This window comes from Protopterus annectens, chromosome 14.part0, assembly GCF_019279795.1.
Source record: "Protopterus annectens isolate FY-2018-M chromosome 14.part0, PAN1.0, whole genome shotgun sequence".
NCBI lineage: Eukaryota > Metazoa > Chordata > Ceratodontiformes > Protopteridae > Protopterus > Protopterus annectens.
The window spans coordinates 1,110,063,465-1,110,086,308 of NC_056748.1; the positions used below are offsets into that span (position 1 = coordinate 1,110,063,465).

General features: G+C 39.9%; 1 protein-coding gene across 1 annotated transcript in view; it reads left to right on the plus strand.

The window, feature by feature from the left end:
* The window catches only part of PALD1 (phosphatase domain containing paladin 1), a gene marked incomplete in the record, with an annotated part of 1,459,376 nt that overhangs the window by 802,301 nt on the left and 634,231 nt on the right, over positions 1-22,844 (plus strand). Inside the window, 2 exon segments of the mRNA XM_044056896.1 lie at positions 6,929-7,045; positions 18,268-18,447. Of these exon segments, the coding sequence (XP_043912831.1) occupies positions 6,929-7,045; positions 18,268-18,447 (297 nt within the window).

The window sequence follows — 22,844 nt, forward strand, 5'->3', positions numbered from 1 at the left end:
CATACAACAGTTGTACCAGGTTAGACTGATGGTCCTGTATAGTGGTTGGCACTGAGATAGGCACTGTTGTTGTCTTTCGGCTTTTCCCGGTTAGGGGTCGCCACAGCGGAACTCCGGTCCGCTAATGATTGGCAGTAGATTTTCATGAATGCCGAGGTGACAGCTTGAGGTTCAACCTTCAATGAAGGCATGCCCATTTACGCATGCCTTTCGAACACCCACCCAACCGCGGGGAGGACATGCAGACTCCACACAGAAGGCACTCCCTGCACTCCAGCCAAGAACTGAACGGGAGAACCTCTTGCTGTGAGACAACAATGCTACCGCTGCACCACGAGGCACTCTAGTGGTGTCAAAATATCAACACAACAGTACATTTGTAAAGGGCATAGAAAGGGGTTATTTGTTCGGGAGATAATGGTGATGATACTGGAGGGGGCGAGGGGAGAAGGAGGGGCATGTGGAGAAGAGGAAGGGAGGAGACAGAAGTCAGGTTATGGGTTGTGAGGAGTTAGCACAGGGGCATTGCCAGTGGGAAGAGAGAGGATGTTTCAGGGATTTTTTAAAGAGAGATGTATTACTAGTACATCTAAGGGAGGGATGGAGAGAGTTCCATAGTTTAGCAGTGGCAAAGGAGTGGAGCATTGTCCAGCTGTGAGGTTGGGTTTATCTACCTGTAGGAGCATTTGATTTTCTGAGCTGAGGGGCCTATTAAGGGGGTATGGAGTAAATAGGCTAGAAAGGGCTGGGCAAACTGGATGGATTGTTTCTTAGTTTATGGGCAGGAGTTATTTCAATATATGTGAGGTGGTGAGGTAATTCTAGCCAGTTCAATAGTCTAAGAGAGGTGCAGTGGTGAGAATAAGGGCTTTCCACTGGAAACAAGTTTTGTGATTTTGTTGTAGCATGAGTGTAGTTTGGATTTAAGACTGGCCTGAATATTGGTGAAAAGAGGAGCTCCGTAGAAAAGAGAGGGGAGCAGGAAACAGGAGGCAAGGGCTAGTTTGGAAGAGTAAGTGAGGAATGTTTTGTGTCTATATAGCATGCCCAGTTTCTGGTGTGCTTTTTTTGATGATGTGAATGTGCATGTTGAAAGTTAGGTATTTGTCCATGGTAACACCTAGAGGTTTGGTATATGTGACACTCTCTATAGAGGTGTTGTCATGGGAGAGGATAGTGAAATTGTCTTTGCTTATTTAGCAGGATTTCTTAGGGGTAAATAACATGTTTAGTTTTTTTTAGGATTTAATGCTAAATGGTTGTTAGCCATCCATATTTTGGTGGTGCTGAGGTCTGCTTGGGTAAGTTGTTGGAGTTTGTATTTTGTTTGTAGTTTGGAGTTGGCAGTACAGATGACTGTAGAGTCATCTGCATACTGGATGACTGTTCCTTGAGTGAGACTAGAATGGAAGTCATTGATGAAAATGCTAAAAAGTAGTGGGCCTAAGATGGACCCTTGGGGAACGTGGAGGAGATTAGGAGTTTAGCCATTTTGTAGCTTGTTTCCTGTCTGATACTTAGTTGGAAAGCCAGTTTAAAGTAGAAGGAGAGATACCTGTGTTGGATAGTTTTCTAAGGAGTGGATGGGAGATATTATCAAAGGCTTTCGACAGATCGAGAAATAGAGAGGAGGCAAGTTTTCTGGTGTCACGGGCCCGACTGATGGTATCACAGAAGGAAGTAAGAGCTGTTGTGGTACTGTGCCCTGGTCTAAAACTATGCTGGGTTGGAGATGGTATGTTGTTGTCAAGTAGGCAGCTAAGTAGATGGCTGTGGACATATTTCTCAAGGATTTTTGAGATGCGATGTTTGCTCTGAGAGTGTTGATGGAGAAGTATAGAGAAGGTCAGAAGGAGTTGCATTGTGTTTTTGTAGACTTAGAGAAAGTATATGACAGAGTACCTAGAGAGGAGCTGTGGTATTTGTATGAGGACGTTGGGAGTGTCAGAGAAGTATGTAAGAGTGGTACAGGAAATGTACGAGGGTAGTGTGACAACAGTGAGGTCTGCGGTGGGAGTGACGGATGTGTTTAAGGTGGAGGTGGGATTACATCAAGGATCTGCTCTGAGCCCTTTCTTATTTGCAATGGTGATGGACAGGTTGACAGACGAGATCAGACAGGAGTCCCTGTGGACTATGAGGTTTGCAGATGACATTGTGATCTGTAGTGAGAGTAGGGAACAGGTGGAGGAGTCCCTGGAGAGATGGAGATATGCTCTAGAGAGAAGAGGAATGGAGGTCAGCAGGACTAAGACAGAATATATGTGTGTGAATGAGAGGGAGGATAGAGGAATGGTGAGGATGCAAGGAGTAGAGGTGGCGAAGGTGGATGAGTTTAAATACTTGGGATCAGTAGTTCATAGTAATGGTGAGTGTGGAAGAGAGGTGAAGAAGAGAGTACAGGCAGGATGGAATAGGTGGAGAAGAGCGTCAGGAGTGATTTGTGACAGATGAGTACCTGTAAGAGTGAAAGGGAAGGTCTACAAGAGGGTAGTGAAACCAGCTATGTTATATGGGTTGGAAACAGTGGCATTGACAAAAAGGCAGGAGTTAGAGCTGGATGTGACAGAGTCAAAGATGTTAAGATTTGCACTGGGTGTGACGAGGGTGAACAGGATTAAGAATAAGTATATTAGAGGGTCAGCCCAGGTTGGAAGATTTGGAGACAAAGCCAGAGAGGCAAGATTTCGTTGGTTTAGACATGTGCTGAGGAGGGAAGCTGAGTATATTGGGAAAAAGATGTTAAGGATGAAGCTACCAGGTAACAGGAAAAGAGGAAGGCCTAAGATAAGGTTTATGGATGTGGTGAGAGAGGACATGCAGGTGGTTGGTGTGACAGAGCAAGATGCAGAGGACAGGAAGAAATGGAAACAGATGATTCGCTGTGGCGACCCCTAACAGGAACAGACGAAAGATGATGAGAAAGGATGGCAATGGGCCAAACGTTGGAGACATCTATGTTGTTTCCGCCTTTGTGGAGTGGGAGAATAAATGTTTTTTTTCAAATGGAATGAACATACGACTTCTTGTATGGACCTATTAAGAAGTATGCTGATGGGGGTATGCAATGGAATCTGCAGCCCTTTGTAGGAATTCTGGGAGCAGGCTGTCCGAGGCATTTGTGCAAGGTTTTAATTTCAGAAGCATTTTCTTTACTATGGCTGGGGAATAGAAGCTAGAAAGAAGTTGGGAGAATGGGCAGGGGTGGTATTAGTGGCAGGCAAGTCAGGTTGGTTGAGTTGGAGGGAAGCTGGTAGTGAGATTAGCTATAATGTCAATAAAATAAGTGTTGAAAAGTGTGATGAGTTCTACAGGGTTTTTGTCTGGAGTCTGGACAGGGGTTGGTTTCTGATCCTGGGTGTAGACGTCAGTTGATTGAGCTCCAGAAATGTTTAGAGTTTAGCTTGTGTTGGTTTTGTAAAGTACGATAGTGTTCGTTTTTTATTCCTAACGATTTGGTGCGTCACTTGGTTGCAGAGGTGTCTGTACATTGAGGTCTATGTCAGTAAGCTAAGTGCAAATGCTTCTTTACAGATAATGTTACGTAATGTATCAATAACTACATCTAAACCCAATCTCTTAGACATTGCATCCTCCTAATGCATATCTAGTGGGTGCTAAATGAATTACTTTGGCCCACCAATGTCTGCTACATAGTTATAATGTTAGACATGCCTGTGTATGTGTTCTCAGTGCACAGTTTTTCTTTATTGTACAAGTTATCAATTTCACCCTTCTGTGCTAAGAGTAACATCTCTTTCATGTATATCTTTTGAAAATTTGCATCTGTATCTTACTATTCTTACATTTCATTTTATTCTTTTTTATTTTGAATGGTTCTCCTGGACTGACCTGAATGGTCGATTGGAAGTTATGCTTTATGCTGGTCAACACATGAAAAATTAAATCAAAGCAAGTACATTGCCTTGACCTGTTTACTAAATGATTTTGTGTAGTAAAGGAAATTGAAATGAAAAAGTAAAGATTTTTTTTCTTCTACCTCAACCAAGCCCCTCTTTCTTCTATATCTAATCAAGTCTGAAACCATTATATTTCCAAAGAAAGAGAAAAGCTGCATCATTGTTTCTGTGATCATTGCCATTTCCTTTCAGAGCAGAAAGTTTCTGAGGCAGATTCAGAGAAATATGATGTGCGGAATAACCTTTTGTTACCTGGCTAACGCCTGTGCTCGCTGCACAGCGTAGAGCAGTGGCTCTTCCTTTCTGTTTAGTGAGCCATCATTCCAAGATCAATTAAGTAAGGCATGGACTGCCAGCACAGCTATGTGATCCTTCTCCCTGTGTTCCTGCAAGTCAGGCTTAGGTGAAGAACATATCATGTTACCCATCTCAAGTCAGTTAGTCAGTGCCACTGAAATAATGACAGACCAATCAAACATTTTGTCGAGTATCATAGTAGAAAGATAGCCACAACTTTAGAGCCCTGTTACTCCCTATACTCATAGTGTAGCAGATGTACTGAAACCCCTGCTACATGAAGTAACACACCAATCAGAAATTAGTGTTTCTGAAACAGTCACGGATGCCTTTTAAATAAAACATCGAGTTTTGCCAAAAATCAGAAATAGGTATTTTTCAAGTATTTTTTATGAGAGCAAGCCCACACTGTGCCATCAGTATGTGAATTGTACCTCAAACTCCTGTACTTCTATGAGTAGTACACAAACTAATATGTAAGGGAATGCTTGCTTATGCCAGAAGTCAAGTATTTCTACTACTCTGATGTTGCGCAGCGTTAGAGTACAAAAAAAAAATAAAAAAATAAAGTACAGGGAGCCCCTTGTTGTGATGCAGAGTGACTTTTAATAATATAACTATTCATTTTACTTTTGTGGTATTTGTTGCTATATGTTATATCTGCGCTTTTCATAGCATTATCAATTTAATCAGGTTGATTCAGTGAGATGATTTTAAATGAATGAATTTATAACAGGATATGCTCTTGGACTGTGCTGAATCTTCACCTCCAGGGCACTTCAAGTAAGGTGTGGACATTTAGTAGAGTGGCATATGCACCTTCTCTCCCAGAATCCTGTATATGAAGTGTTCACATCAGGGTTATACAGGTTGGTTATGTGCAGACAATGCACAGTTGTATGTTCCTTCACCCCATAGTCATTTACTTGAAGCATCGACAGGCAATATAGCTGTATGCTCCTTCTCCCCAATTTCTTGAAAATTAATCAGACGGCCAGTATAGCTGTATGGTTTTTCATCGAAAATGCATAGATATTGCTTAAACAGCCATTACTGCTGTAGGAGCCTTTCTCCAAAACCTCATAAGTGAAGCTTAGATAGCGAGCATGACTGTATGAGCTTTTAACCCAGTGTCCTAAAAATAAAGCATAGACAGTAGGTATTACTGTATGATCATTCATTTGAAACTGCTCTAGGTGAAGTTTAGATATCCAATATAAGGTGTATGACCCATAATCCAAAACTCTTTTATAGTTGAAACTTGGACACTATAGCTGTGTGATCTTTTACCCTAAAATTCAGTATATAAAGTACAGGCAGTCAGTATAGCTGTATAATCCTTCATCTGAAATTCCTACTGGTAAAACATATGCAGTCACTATAGCTGTATAATCTTTACTCCAAAGCCATGTATTTAAAGCCTGGGCAGTCACTATAGCTATACACTCCTTCATTAAAACTCATATAGGTAAATCTTAGACAGTCAGTATGTAAATATAGCTGTACCCGGCCACACGTTGCTGTGGCACAGTCTGGTTAAATGGAAAAGTAAGAAAAGAGAAAGTGCACATTTCTATATGTGTGTGTGTGTGTATGTATATATATATATATATATATATATATATATATATATATATATATATATGTATGCTATTTTACCCAAAAGTCCTATATGTCACAGTTATAGATGGGCAATATAGATGCATGACCATTTTACTTCTAAGTCTTACAGGTTAGATAGCTAGTACAGGTAGGTGTACCCTCATTTCTTCAGAATTTCATAAGTGAATCCTAGGTGGTCAGTATAGCTGCATGATATTCTGGCCCAAAGGCCTTTACGGAAGGCATAGATATCCAGTATAAGTAAAAGCATACAATCTTCTACCCCAAAGTCTTACCAACTGAATTTAAGACGGACAATATAGATGTGATCCTTCACTATGTGATATGGGTGATGCATGGACAAGTCAATATCACTCCAGGGTCTTATAGCTGAAGCACATGCAGGCAGTACAGTTCTGGGGTCCTTCACCCCAAAATTTTAGGAGTGAAGCATAGACATCCTGAACAGCTGCTGTCTCACCCCAAGATGTTAGATATGAGGCATGGATAGCCAGGACAGGTATTAATATGCTGCTTGCTCTGCTGATGTTTGTGAATGACTTTCTAACTGACAAGGCAGAGGTAATTCTAGGTTTTACTCCTGACAAATGGAGCTCTCTTCCAGGTACCACCTGGAGGTGCCTTAGAGACAGTACAATAGTGTTTCAGCAGTAAAAGTGGACAGCAGTGGGGAGTGAGTACCACATGACTCTGTGCCAGTGTCAGTGCAAACTGCCATTACCTGGCTTGAGGGATGGACAGGATGACTGAGGACAATGTTACAATGGCTTCCTGATGTACCTCTTTATGTTTACATGTTAATGATTAATGCTGGTGACGTAAGGGGGAGTGAGTATATTTTCTAGTTTTTTTAGCTAAACATTTATTGTGTAATGAAGGTAAAAGGTCATGTTTATTTTTCTAACTCCCTTTATTACCAAATGGAACAACAGGTATACCAGGACAGGGTTGCATTTTTTCTCTGTGAAAAGATGAAAAGTTGACCTTCATAAATTTTCACTGCATGTTGATACTCATTAGAAGTGTTGTTGTTCTGTTGTTCTGTCGTTCATGCTTCAAAATTGCTTCTTTTTACATTTGTAATGTAGGTACTGGATGAGAGATTCAATTCTGATGCACTCAGCACAGTGAGAGAAATGAAGGTTGCAAATTTCAGGAGAGTACCAAAAATGCCTGTTTATGGCCTGGCACAACCAAATTCTGAGGTAAGATGCAATTACATTTTATCAGACATTTTAGACTTAATATAGCTAACAGTGCAAGTTAATTCTGCCATTTACTTGTCTTCCCAGACATAAAAGACTTTCTTTTCCTTTTAGCATGTACATAGGTTCATAGGTAGGTACTAGGCTATCGGCCCTAGGGCCCATACAAGCCTAGCCAAAAAGATGTACCCTGGCTTTCGCCACCCAAGAAAAGTATTTTCCTGTGCCCCTGTCAAGCAGAGCCACAGAAGTGATCCCTGGGGTGAATTTCCCATTTCCCATCCGATCATCAAGATTTTTCTTGGAATGCTAATGAGGAGCTCTGTTTGACATAGATAGGTAGTCTGTTCCAGAGTATGGGAAGTCTCTGGGACAGGAATCTATCCCTCCAGCATGTTCTTTTTATTGTGGTGACAAGTTTTAGGTCCCTAGAAGCGTGTAGCTCGGAGGGATTGGGATTTCTTTAAGTGGAGCATGTCCAACAGCTCTGGGTTTGACATAGCTTTGTATGTCAGGCAGAGATCGCTCCTGAGTAGGCAATATGTGATTGAGTAAAGCTGTAGTTTTTTGAGACGGTCTACATAGGGCATCTGTTTGAGGCCATTAATCCTCTTTGTGAGGTATTTCTGTGGTCTTTCCAGTTGTAGATGTCTTGTGAGGTACATACCAAAAGGGGCGTTGTACTCTATAATGGGTCTAATGAGTGATGAGTAGAGGGGAACAATGACCTCTTTTTTTCTGGATGAGAATCCTTTTGTGATGAGATGAGCCACGTAGAAGGATTTCCTGACCACTGTGGCAATGTGATTATCAAAGGAGAGACTACTGTCCACCTGTGTCCCAAGGTCTCTTATCACATTTTCGGCATTAAGTAGACTACCAGCTATGTGGTAGTACATGGGTACAGAGTTTTTACCAAAGGGGATGACAATACACTTTTTGGCATTGAGCTTCAGGCCACTGCTTTAGTGGGATCTCTTGTATACCTGTGACATTACCATGTAAGAAGGCGGTGATTCATACAGTGTTCAGAATGACGGATTAGTTAAACATTTGCAGAGTGTTAATATCCATTTCGTCCTACCATAATCTATTAAAAGCTACTGTACCAATGACAACGCTGTGTGTGCGCTTTTCTTATGGAACTTGTGTTTGTTACTTCATTGTGTTTTATATCTGATGTTTACTGTGTTTTGCCCAAAGTTTCAGTAAAATATCTTGGCAGATTGCATTTTTATTTTTTAATTATTTTCTGATGTTTAAAAAAATGTTTGATTTCTTGTGTCATTATAGATCAACATAAAACAATATGAGGTAGGAAAATCCAGAAGTAAAAGCAAAGGTACTAGACACAAGAAAATGTAAAATGCTGTATGTCGTATTAAACAGAGATGAGGGGGTTCATGTCCCAGAAATGTAAGTGCCCATGGCCAAGCCAGACTATGCAGTGGTCTAGTTCAAAGTTTCAAAAGAAACTTTATTGTCATATAGGAAACACAAGTGCTGCCTAAACAATAGGATCAACAGTTCAGAGTAATGGTGAGTGTGGAAGAGAGGAGAAGAAGAGAGTATATGCAGGATGGAGTGGGTGGAGAAGAGTGATTTGTGACAGACAAGTACCAGTAAGAGTGAAAGGGGGAAGGTCTACAAGAAGGTATTGAGACTAGCTATGTTATATGGGTTGGAGACAGTGGCATTGGCAAAAAGGCAGGAGTTAGAGCTGGATGTGGCAGAGTTAAAGGTGTTAAGATTTGCACTGGGTGTGACAAGGATGGACAGGATTAGGAATCGGTATATTAGAGGGTCAGCTCAGATTGGAAGGTTTGGAGACAAAGCCAGAGAGGCAAGATTTCGTTGGTTTGGACATGTGCTGAGGAGGGATGCAGATTATATTGGGAAAAAGATGCTAAGGATGAAGCTGCCAGGTAACAGGAAAAGAGGAAGGCCTAAGATGAGGTTTATGGATGTGGTGAGAGAGGACATGCAGGTGGTTGGTGTGACAGAGCAAGATGCAGAGGACAGGAAGAAATGGAGACAGATAATCTGCTGTGACGACCCCTAATGGAACAGCCGAAAGAAGATGATGAAGTGCTGCCTAAACAAAATTGCGAGTGTTAGCTCTTTTACATGAAAAAACATACACAAAAAGACAAGACATGATGAGTATTAAAGAATAAACAATAACTATAGTACAAAAGTAAATATCTAGGTAGCTGCCACACATGCTTGTACACTATTTATATATATCTATATCTATATATATATATATATATATATATATATCTACTGAACAACACTGACAACTAGATAATGAACACCTGAAAAGAAACGTATACTATACACAGAGGTGAGGTTGGGTGATATTGCACATAAGGAAGTCATTTAAATTGCACTTGAATGGGGATATATTAATTTTAGTATGTAATAAATAAATAGAATTACTGTATGAAAAACAAAGGAAAATAATGAGAAAGTAACAATGTATTATAGTTTTCATACATCCAGATGTTCTTCTGCATTAATGAGTTTTATTGCAGTTGGATAAAAACTGTTTATGTATCTGGAGGTCCTGCAGAGGATACTCCGTAACCTTCTACCAGAAGCAAGTTTAGTGAACCAACCACATGCTGGATGAGAAGTGTCACTCAGTATTTTGTAGGACCTCTTTTTACATCTCTGTTCAAAGAGCTCCTGTAAGGTCGGAAGACTAGTGCCCACAATCTTAGAGCTCCTGTAAGGTAGGAAGACTAGTGCCCATGATCTTTTCTGCTGTTCTTATTATTCTTTGCAGCTTCTTCCTTTCAGCCATTGTGCTGTTACCGAACCATACAGTGCAGTTGCTGGTGATGATGCTCTCAATGGCTCATCTATAGAAGGCGATTAGAGCATTCATACAGAGCTTTGCTTTTCTAAGCTTTCGTCGGAAATGTAGCTGCTGGTGGGTGTTTTTTTAATTAGTTGGCCTGTGCTTGTACTCCAGGAAAGATCCTCTGATAAAGGTACCCCCAAGGAGCTTTGTAGTTTGGGCTCTCTCCACTTCTTCACTGTTGATCTTGAGGGGTAGGTGCATGGCAGAGCTCTCTCTGAAGTCAGTAATTTATTTTGTTTTATTGACGTTCAGGTCCAAATTGTTGCAGCATTCAGTCAGGGAGGTGACCTCATTCCTATACCCTCTCTCATCATCAGCACTCATATGTCCCACCACTGTGGTGTCCTCTGCAAATTTGATGATGTGGTTATTGCTAACTTTCACAGAGCAGTCATGAGTAAAGATTATGAACAGTTGAGGACTCAGCACACAACCCTGGAGTACTCCAGTGTTGATTGTAATATTCCCTGAAGTGTTGTTACCAGCACAGGTCATTTGTAGTCTTCCAGTTTGGAAATAGAGGATCCAGTTGCACAGCCCTTTATTTATGCCAACCATGGTTAATTAGCTTTTCTATAAATTGCATTGGAATCACTGTATTGAAAGCTTAGCTGAAATCTATGAACAACAGCCTGGCATAGTTCTTCTCTTCGGGATGCTCCAATGTGAGGTGAAGTGCCACCAAAATGGCATCAGCAGTTGATCTGTTTGCCTGATAGGCAGACTGCAGCAGGTCATAGGCCTTTTAACCAGTTTTCTGAAGCATTTCATCACATTTGATGTAAGGGCCACTGGCCTGTAATCATTTAGGCAGGAGGAGTTGGCTTTTTTGGGCAAAGGGATTATGTTGGTAACTTTGAAGCATGTTGGCACTTTTTTCTGGACAAGTGCGGTATTGAAGATGTCAGTCTGGACTATACTGAGTTGGTCTGCACAACCTTTCAATACTTTCCCCAGAATGTTATCAGGGCCAGCAGCTTTCTGGGGTTCACTTTCCTCAGTTGGTTCCTTACATCCACAGCACTGAAGTTGAGTACTGCCTCCTTTTGGTTATTGAGAAACTTTACAGCCTCAAGGTTGTTTTTCCTCTTCAAATCTGCCATAAAATGTGTTTAGACTGTCCAGTAATTCAGTGCTATCATCGCACTGAGCTAAGGTGGTTTTGTGGTCAGTTAGCTGTTGAATATCATGCCATAGTGCTATCATCGCACTGAGCTAAGGTGGTCTTGTAGTCAGTTAGCTGTTGAATATACTGCCACAGGTTTCGTGAGTATTTTGCATCCTCAAAGCATCCCTTGTATCCTCTTTCCATGCTCCCTCTTGGCCGCCTCCTTCATACCCCTTTTTGATTAGCACTTGCCACACTTAGACCCTTCTTATCCTTTGCCCTGAAAGCAGTGTTTCCTGCTCTCAGCAACTCCGTACACCTTGCTGTTTAGCCATGGCTTTTGGTTGGCTCTTACTTTAATATTTTAAATGTTCATTGCATCCTCCAGGCATTTGGATATGTAAGCCCTAGTTGTCTCAGTATATTCATCTGTGTTCACCAGATTATTCACCATGGCTGCCTCCCTGAAGACATCCCAGTTTGTGGTATCAAAGCAGTCCCTGAGACTTTCCATGGCTGCTCCATGCCAGACCCTTATTTGTTTCACAGTGGGCTTATCTCTGATCAAGAGAGGTTTGTAAGCTGGTATTCGTTTTTTGAAGATGTGATCAGAGCCATCCAGGTTTGGTTGTTGTACAGCTCTCTATGCCCCTTTTATGTTAGTGTAAGCCTTGCCCAGAGTATTTGTTCCCCTTGTGGGAAAATCCACAATTTGCTAGTAATTGTATAGCACCTTCCTGAGATCTGCTTTGTTGAAGTCACCAGTTAACATAAATGCACAGTCAGAATCTTTACATTTCAGGTCACATATAGTATTATGCAGTATACTCAGTGCTTCAGTGATGTTAGACCTCAGTGGTATATACACATTTACTACATAGACACCATTTAGTTCTCTGGGCACATAAAAGGTCTGCATTTCAGTATCCAAAATCCCACATTTACAGAGCAATGTTCATTCAAAATGTTACAGTTTTTGCACGAGCTATAATTCACAAAAATGCACACTCCATCTCCCTTAGCTTTTTCACACAGAGCTAGGTTCCTATCAGCTCTGGACAAAGTGAAGCCATCAACGCTTACAGCGCTGTCACTAATCCTGTTATTTAACCAGGTCTCTCTAAAGATTAACAGACAGGAATTTCTCACCTTGTTTCTGGTGTTGAGCTCAAGCCTGAGAAAGTCCATATTGTTGTCTAATGAGCATACATTTGCTAAGAAAATTGAGAAAAATCCAGGCCTGTGAGGGTTTATGAATTAATCAATCAATTCCAGCTCTGCAACCTTTTTTCCTCGTTCTGTTACATCTCTTCCTTCTGGGTTCCACCCTGATTATTCCAGAACCTTCCATTTTCTAATTTAGGTACTTTAAAGCTTGTTTGGCTAGGATGCTGAGTTCCAGCAGTTCTGTTAGTGTTGTAGCCCCCAGATGCTCCGTAGTATGCCGGGAATCCACCCAGAATGATGGCACAATCGAATACTTGATTTCCAGATGTTTCTTTTTGCTGTAACTTACTGTAACATCATTTAAATGACTGGAAAATTATTTTCTTTTTTTTTTGCCAGGAAAAATAAGACAGATTAGGCATTCCTGTATCAAGAGCTAACACAGACACAGCCCCCCCTGTCTGCTGCCATTTTTTCCCGCCACCATGAGTGATGGAACAACACGCATACACAACCAAATTGTGGGACTACAGAAAGGCAGAGTTTGTTAATACATGGGAACGTCCTAGGACTGAGATGAGACTTTAAGAAAAATTCAGATAACAGTGTGTGGTCAGTGATAGAGGAGTATATAAATATCTATGGAAAAGGGCTAGAAAAAAAAGTAAGTCCAAAAAAAAAAGGAAGGCGGGGAGAAGAATTACAACACGGTTTTACAAGTGGGTTAAGGAAGGAAATGGCATTTATTAGTTAAAACAATAGAGGAGAGGAATGTAGGCAGGGAGTATGAATAAAGTACAGAAAGGGATGCAAAGCCCGTAGAAATGGTAACGGTAAAACTAGAAAATGATTAGCAGTGGGAATAAATAAAAGGAAGAAAGGATTTGTTAACTACAAAGGGGAATAGGATGGTGAGTTGTACGTTCCCTTTCAGAAAGGGAAGAAATAACACTGAGAAATAGTAAGATCAGAAATTCTTAGTTAATCCTTTGTGTCTGTCTTTACAAAAATGGAGGAAAGAAGAGTGCCAGCTTGGAGGATGTTTAAGGATATCTGACAGTTACATAACAACTAAAGTTTTAGAAAAGCTCAAGACATTAAGGGAACACACAGCATAATCTCCTGACAACAGACCCCCAGTGTTCGGAAGAAGTGGGCAGGTTTACTTGCAGCATGGCATAAGTATTCACTTAGTCGGAGGTACCAAGATTCTGGAGGACTGAAGGGGGGGCTATTATGGTGCCAGCCCACTAGGGAAAAAGACTTGCGTCTGACCCAAGGAGCTGCATGTCCGTACATTTAACTTTAGTAACAGGAGAGGGTCTTTGAGGACAGCCTACCTTTGTTTACTGTATGACTTTGAGAAAGTCACTTAACCAAACATTGCTTCCATATGGCCCAAGAGAAAAAGGATTTGTGCCTCGTTTTTTACCTGCCTTATTTACAAGTAAAGGTACTGAAGGAAAAACTTCATTTCCTGAAGAAAACAACTTGCAGGATTTTTACTAACAACAGTTTGTAAAAGATGGCTCTTGTCTGCTCTGACTGATTCAATTTTATAAACTTGTCTTGGCTAGGACTTGGCAAAGGAAACCGTCAGTGTTATATACAGTCTTAACTTTAATAAATGTTTAGACTCAGTCCCTCAGAGAAGGCTGATAGCAAAATGAAGGGAACCTAAAGAAGGAGAGAAAATAAATAAATGATCCGAAAGAAAACTGGGTGGCAAGAAGCAAAATAGTTGTAGTTAACAAAGCAATGGTTAGGGGGGTGCCTTGTCTAGGGAAAGAGTAGTTTTAATGAGGTTCTCTTAAGGTCATCCCTGAAGCTGGTGATCATGGGCATCTTTGTTTTGGAGATGATGAGGAGCACAGAAAATGCAATTAATATATTTGAAAATGACACCAAGGAAGAACGGACAGTGGGGTATGAAAGAGCAAGAATTCAAAGGAGCTACTAGAGACTGGAAGGGTGGGAAGAAAAGGGTCTTCTAAGATTTACTGCAGGCATTTGGGCTCTACGTCATCTGGGCTGCAATAATCCCAAACTGGAATACCAACTGGGAGGAGTGATCCTTAAAAGTTAAAATCAGGAAAAACACCTGATTATATAAACATTAGAAATGTAAATCTGCAGGTAAAGATGGTAGAATCTGTAAGCAAGACAAGTAAGAGTCTGGGTGATATCCTTAAGGGAACAGAGTGGAAGAACAGCGAGGTTATGTTACACCTCTGTACATCTCTGTTCATTTGTGGTGCCCATGAAAAAATAAGGATCCCAACCTATATGAAAGGGTTTGAACTGGATGCAATGATAATAAAGGGGGTGGGGGGTGGAGAAGGGAGTAGGAGGGCAGGGTACTGGGGAGAAATCTAAGGGGGGGGTGGAGGAGAAGGGAGTAGGAGGGCAGGGTACTGGGGAGAAATCTAAGGGGGGTGGAGGAGAAGGGAGTAGGCAGGCATGGTACTGGGGAGAAATTTTCTGAATGAGGAGAGAAAGATGTGACACATTGTGAGCACACAAGACATGCACTGGCTATTTTGGTAACATACATAGGGGTCATACGAGGTTAATGGGTAACAGCCCTAGAGCTGTTACAAGCCTAGCCATACTTATCCTGGGTTGCCCCAATTGTCACTGGTTAAGTGAGTGATGTTCGCAGAGGTAAGAGTCTATGATAGTCAATACCAACTTAGTCTGTCGAGGGATGTGGGCACCACCCCAGGAGTGAATTTGTGGTCTCCCATCCATTGATCTAGGTTGCAACTGAAAAGGGTCAGGGAGGGGCTGTTTCACATGATTTGGGAGCTTGTTCTAGAGAAGTGTCAGTTTCTGGGAGATGTAGCTGTCTCTCCAGCATGACCTGTTCATGTCAGAGGCTAGGCTAAGATCCCTGGTGTGAGTAACCCTCCTGTAGTTTGATTTACGAATGTGTGTAGCATTTCCATCAGGGCCAGGTCAGAGACTGCCTTGTAAGTCAGGTGCAGCTCACCCCTTAGCAACCTGTAGGAAGCAGAATGCAGTGACAGGGCTTTCATTCATTCCACATAAGACTTGTTTTGCGTACCCTGTAATTTCTTGGTGAGAAACCTCTGTGGTCCGTCCAGTTGTTGCAGGTGTCTGGTGAGGTACATGCAAGAGGAGCAGTGTACTCAATTATTGGTCTGATGAGGGACAAGTATAATGGAATTATAACATCCTTAACTCTAGATGCAGTGTCTACTTACAAAATGTGCCACATTTCCAAATGTCTCACTGTCATGAGGATGACTTGAAGCTTGTTAAAGCAGACGACACAAAACTTTGGGCATTGCCTGTTTCCATAATACTGTAAATACGCTTCTTAATACACTCCCAAAACAATGCCTATTTCTCCTAACATAAAAAGCCTTGTATCAAAATTCAGTACTTTTAAGTGCAATTTTATGATACATTGCAAGTATCATATAATAAACAATCCAGCTAAAATAATTGTTCCTACAAGAAATAATTAGCAGTGAAAATATTATGATTAATATTTCATAGTTCCTGTCGAGTTCTATTGAAGCACCACCTTTCTTCAGTACTGCATTTATCCCACTTAAGCACGTGGCAGGGCTTTCACGTAAAACCTGTAATACACATGCTGCATTACTCTTATAAGCAGCAAACTAATGCAGTTTGAACTGACCTTATTCTATATCTGTTCAGTGCACACACCAAAAGGGATGAAAATACACTTTCCATTCTTGCAGCAGATTAACTAAACACTAGACGAATTTGGAACAACAAGATCACATGGACGTACTTTACATGGAAGTGCTTGTCTGTACAGCTAGGGGCAGCATTTCACTGAATAGAAACAATTCTATTGTATTTTTAATTCTCTGTAGTACGTGTCTGTATGGTTCCTGGTGGTTCTCAGGGTTGCCAGCCATCCATAACCTTGGCAGCTTTATCTTTTTTGCTTTCAATCATTCAGTTACTGAAAGCACATCAGAAAAACCTGCTTAGTTTACCAATCATTAAAGTATCTTTGCAAATCTTGTGGATAGCCAAGTATTTTTGCAGATTTTACGGAAGTGTCAAAGTCTGAATGATTTTTACTGATGACCCATTGATTATGAGCAGGTGTCCAGCATGTCCATAATGTTGTGCTGTCTGTATTTGCATGCACGTTATAGAGGAAAGGATCCCCATTATTGCATATCTTTCATTCATTCAGGGAAATCTTAAACGTTCTGTTGATTTGCTCCATAATTTCGATAGCAATCTCTTTGAGTCGAATCTCATAGAGTTTAACTTGTGGAAAGGACCAACCCACTGCAAAACCTGTAAGTCAAGATTTCCTGACTTATTAGGTAGTCACTGATGAGTAGCAAAATTACTGAAATAAGCAGATTTTGGGGAGCTGAGCACTGTTGCACCCTCTGTTTTGTGGTACTCTCTCTCCCACATCTAAACAACTTATGTATACAAACTTCAAGATTGCACTACCATGGAGAAAGGGGGAGAGTTTATCCCTATAGCAAAACTATCAATCTTTGTATCAGACATATTCCCTCATTTCACTCTAACAATACTAGGCAAATAGAAGCAATCAGTGGCTACAACAATTGATGACAGAAATTGAACTATAGGACTCACAATGACATGTTCCACAATAAAACCGAATCAGTTATCTTGGCCTGTTTATTGACGTAGTAAGTTATGTCTCCTTTTAGCCTTCCAAATTCGTCTGAAGTCAAATGTAAATTATACTAACGTGTCAAACAATGTTTCACTATGCGATGGTGGTTTTGCTGTGACTCGTGCAACGTATTTTGTAATTGAGAAGCTTTTTGCCATTATAGCTTATTTATAAGGAATTGGTAAGTGATGCTGGTGTTGTTTGCAGTCATCATATAGCTGTCTAAAATCAGTGCTAAAAGACATCTTGCTGTAACTTTTTCTGTTTGCAACTTAGTATTCCCACGCCATTTTTTAATTCTTAACATAAAATAAGCGAGGCTGAAACACTCTACCAGATTAAGATGAAATGTGATGATGAGCAAGTGCTGTGACATACAGGTAAAATACTAAGTATGCCCCAGATGCCTCTGGTTCAATTAGCAACTCTGGCATTTAAGGCACTAGTAAGGAGGGATAGAGATGTCCGTCTAGGGTAGAGAGCATTCACTGAAGATTCTACCCGAGAGAGATGTGGTCTATAGAGTGAATTATCCTCTGTTGTTAACAAATGTGAGGGGGGGGGGGCAGGGCAAATAAGGGTACGTCATAATAACCTCCCTTCAGAAGTAGAAGCAGTTTCCAGCATTGCCCCCCCAGGACACCCTTAAGATTCATGTTGTCCCCAGCTCACTCGGAGACATCTAGGAGGGGCAGGTAGACACGGCAATGGGGATCTAGGACTATTGAATGAAAGTTCAATAGTCCGAATCCACAATCACCGTAAATGCGCTTTTGTTTAGTGTGTTTAAAAAAAAAAATTACATTTACGTTTTTTGCAGGGGGGCAAGCCTCCCTGCACCACCAACACCCCCTACTTTAATATTATAGCTCCGAGGTCGCACTACAGTGGGGAAAAGGGAATTTTCCCTTATCCCCACTGTAGTGCGATCTCCGCAACAGGGCATACCTGCGCGAAAGTGCTTCTTCGGTGAAAAGCACTTTTGCGCAAGTATGCCCAGGCCAAATCTGTTTCGGTGATGTTGCTGTTCGGGGATCCGTATAGATCCAGACAATGGATAAGCTGGAATGAATGAAACAAGGAGGAGGAGAAAAATGATGGAAGGTGATGAATTTATAGGAAATAAATGTAATGAATATTAAAGGCGATTCAGACTGGGATTTTTACATTGCCATTAAAACTGTAATTATTTCTAAGTGTGTCTAGCCTTAGTATTTTGCCTATAACAGAGTACCACAATGTATGAAATCATAATGGATAGCTTTAAGCTAAGATCCTATCAAATATAGAATTGTGTTCTTAAATAATATATCTGATTGTTCTGCAGTAAAACTGATCTTCAGGTAACATTTATTTATTGTTTTTAAAAGCTCACTGATATTAATTCTGCATGCTTTAATATGTTCCAGGCAACTGCGTCTGTGCTGGGTTATCTCACTGATGAAAGGAGAAAATATGTCAACGTCCTGTGGGTGAATCTTCGAGATGAGGTTGTGCTTGAGGGGAATGGACAGGTTTTCAGTCCTCGAGACCCAGCAAACATTGAACTGCAAATTACAGTACCTGCTACCTCACTTGAACAACTGGAGGTGGGTTTATATTGTTTAGAGATCCAGCAGAATGATTTATCTTTTAGCTTCAGGGAAGTTCAGTGAACACTTGCTCTGCTTATAGAAAAAGTTTCAGTTCCCATTTGATAAATATCTGGTTTACTTCAATTTTTGTCATGGATTTAAAATGCTCATGAGGAATAGAATTCTGAAATATTCTGGAAAAAAATCCTTCATTACATAAATATGAGTGTCTCTGCGTGTGTCTGTCTCTGTGTTTGGCATCTGTCCTGTTCAGTAGGAGTACAATATATATATATATATATATATATATATATATATATATATATATATATATATATATATATATTTTTGTTATAAGTGAACTTATTTTCACATTAGATGCAAGGTAAATTGTAGACATGTAAAGTGCTATCAAAAGGACAGCTTCAAAATCTGGGTAATATAATCAGACAGAAAATAATCAAAACGTATCCCCTTCCCACTCCTATCACCTTAATAATGATTTTCATATAAATCTTTAGGAAAAAACTATCTTTGTATTGTATGAAATACCATCATCATTAATTTCTCTAGTAGTTTCTGATTTGAAAATAAAAATATACCTTTAGTTGCAATAGAATATAAGAAGTCATGTTTATTTACCTTCTTATATGTTTCAACATTGTCAAGTAACCGAACTTCATAAGCAACTGCAATATTAACACCGGTTCTTTGTATGCAGAATGGGTTTTAGCCCATCAGCATTTAATCTATGGGCTATCCTACCTTTCATAATCATTTTTAGTCGCATTAGTACTAGAAGTAACTATTTTTGGAGAAGACCTAACCCAATACATATGCCCAGTGAAGAACTATGTGGTGTTGAACTGGATTCATGCTGAGTCAATGAACATTTTATATCTTATCTTTACTTAAAATGAAAGAAGCTCTTAGAAGCGAAGTTTGGTAATCCAGTTTTTCTTTTTGTAAGATTTGAAATGAGCATCATGGTAGCATTATATTTTGTTGTAGAAAACTGATATGTTTTATTTTAACATAATTCTCCAGTTGTACCAATATGTCAGTATGGGTTCAGAATACATTTATCTGTACACATGATTAGAAATGGAGAAAAACATTTGAAAGCATTCAAACATTAAAGAAACAAGTATTATCTTGAACAAAGCATCAAAGTTTATCCTTTTTGCTTTTTAATATTTATTAATTTAACATCTGTTGACTGGCAGTGTCTGACTAGGACAGAGCCTGTTTTCAGTGGAGGCCTGGGAAGAAACACTCCAGGTGCATATCTTTTGAATATAATCTGAGACTGGCACAAATTGGAGAGTTTTTGGTCCAGGAGAAGCCATTTTTGGGACTACTAATCTAAAGTTGTCTCACAAACACGGAAAATGCTAAACTGTTTGGTTTGATGAGGAATTAAGATTACAAAGATTATGAAATGTCGGACTGTATAGACAGTTTAGATAAAAAAAAATGTTACCATGTACTTAACTGTTGACTATATTAAGTAAAGAGGATAACCATAATTTAAAACCAGGGACCCAGATGTTGCATTGATTATTGTCAGTAAAATATAGACATCCTGATGAACCTTTCTTCCTCAGAAACTTGGTCTGTATAACACTTTTTAATATTTATGTACCATACTGGTTTAAGTGAAAACAGTTGCAAATTAAAATTTTCCAATAAGGAAGTTTCATCTTCAGAAAATGTAAGTATAACCCATTAAAGAAAGACATGTAGATGCATGTCACGGCGGTTGCCTTAGATGATTCCGAAGCTGGTAACGAATGGTTTCCTGTGATCCAGTGGTTCCCCCTCAGCCTCCATTACCTGTGTAACTCTGAGTAAGTCACTTAATCAAACAGTGTTCCTGGGCCGAATTTGAAAAATGTCCATGGAGATCAATGCTCTACCCTAGAAAACAAATGCAAATAAACTAAATAAGTAAAAATAAAACATTAGTTTTGTTATAACCAGAGAAACACTACATTTCAGTACTGTCCCAGCAGTATAATCGGTAAAAACATGTGGTAGTGTGCAATGCCATAGGCCACAGGCGGTTACGGTTGTCTGACTTTGTGTAAAATGAGTTTTATGTTTGATATATTCATCCCTTTAGAAGGATATAAAACAAATTAAAGAAATAATTGATTGATGAGCATGATACTGTGGGGCCTAATTCCAAAAAAGTTCCTCTCAGTGTAAGTCTGCCCTGATTCCAACAGACTTGCTCAGTGTAAGTGACTTACTTCAGTCTAAGGCCTCCTATCTGAAAACAGGTTTACACCAGGTCCAGTTTACAAAAGACTTGCTCTCAGTGTAAGTCATCATTTACAATGAGAACAAGTGTTTTGGAATCTGTCCCTACAAGAAGTTAAATTATTCACATAAATTATTTTGCTGTTGGATGTTGACGAAAAATAGTTTTTGTAGCTAGTATTTAGTGAGTATCAAATAAAAGTGGCCTTATAGCTAGAATAACTAATGACAGTGAAAGCGATTTCCTCTGTCAAGCCTCTGTGAGCTTAATGTTAAGTTTTAACAGTATTTGATTTATGTGCATGTGTGAGCAGAGTTGGTACTGCACATATGTTCATAAGATGTAGCTTTTGGACCCACATATCACATGTATTCATCAAGATTTTTTTTTTGGGGGGGGCGCTTTGTTTCTGGTATGTGTTGTAAAAATATGTTTGAAAAACATGTAATTTTATGTTTTGCAAATTAACAAACATCATTGTAAATGAAAGAGAAATACAAGAATCGGACAAATATCAAGTGCCCAAAAGCCAATTTATGCATACTTGGTGATAAAATATTGTTTTTCCAGGTAAAGGTCAGAATAAAGGGGGTCAGTCTCCTTCCCTCAAATCTGCACCAGTGTAAAGCTGCAGACACTTGCAAATAAGTAGGCCGAAAAGGGGAACAACAGCCAGTCATAGTATTTTAAACATTTTTTTTTGCAAAATCTTTAGTGACCAGTTACAAAAAACAATATCTGAGCAAAGTGAACAGCTTCTAAGTGAGAGCAGACATCGTATCCCTTCATAAGGCATGAATGGAAGAGCATGCTCTATTTGTAGCTGATACATGTAGGATCTAACTACTCTGTCCTTGTATTAGTTCACCACTTAGGTAGTTACTAAATATCTGATCACCTAATAATTTGTATTCTATTTTGTTGCCAGTGTAGCGCACCCACAGGTGTAGCTGAATAGAAATGGGTTCCTTCCTACTTGACTCTTGTGACACCCCTATTAGGCCCAACACACCAAGGTGGCAAGAATTTTTTTTTAGGTGACTCATATAATTTAAAAAAACAATAGCACACCCACAAACAAATTATTTAGACAGTGCACCAGTTAGCAATAAGGCAAGGTGAGATATCTATGCAATGAAACCATACGTCCACCCTCTTCACCAAAACTCAACAGAAAAGGTATTGACATTCAAACATGCACAAAGAAGGCAATATCAATGAGCAGTAAAGCTTTATAATGCAGCAATACAAACACAGGAGAAAAAAATGCAATGTTGTTAGGCAATAACAGTTATAATACAGCAATACAAATATGAGAAAATTCAATGTCATTGAGCAGTACTAATAACCTCAACCCCCTTGATCAATTCTAAAAAGACCAACTATGAAACACTCTGTTCTACCCTGTTCACTGGCCAGTGACTACTTAGTCTTGCTGCCGGCATGATGAGGTCCAAATTGTAGCTCATATGGATTCCAGTAATTTATAGTCCATAAAGCATTTGGGGGTGATCCACAATCTTATAAAAGTATAAAAATGATGGCCAAAGCCTCTCACCACTCCATCCATAATATCTTATTGACCAGGCACCGTGGTTCCTCTGATGAGAAAAGTAGAAAATTCACCTGCCAGAACTCTGGTAATGATGTATGGCTTCTCTGTACTAGGCCCAAAGGAACTCCTTTCTTGCTGAATCATATGCAAGTGAGGAACTACTGGTTTCAGACTTCTCTCCTGATTCCACAAAATACCATCATCCAGGATTTCAGCAAAAGACAGACACAATCTGCCACTTCCCTTCCCTGTACCCAAAGCACTGGAAAGAAAGTCCAGTCATGCTGCAAGGCCCTTTTTCCCTTCAGCTCCCTGTTTGTCTTCCCTCTTTCAGCTAGTGTTCCAGGCTCCACATGCTTGAATTACAATTCCTGAGGCAATGTTCTGAGTGCCTCATGCTTATTGACAATCATCGAGTCTTGGCTTTCACAGATAGAATTTGTCAAAAGTGGAAATATTTGCTCAGTTTGGAGGCCAACCTCTCACTTAACACATGTCATTAAGCAGCTTGCATCACAACCATCTAACAATTCACTGATTTATGTTGAGGTTGGTAAAAAATCATACTCTATGCTACCTAGACTTTAATTA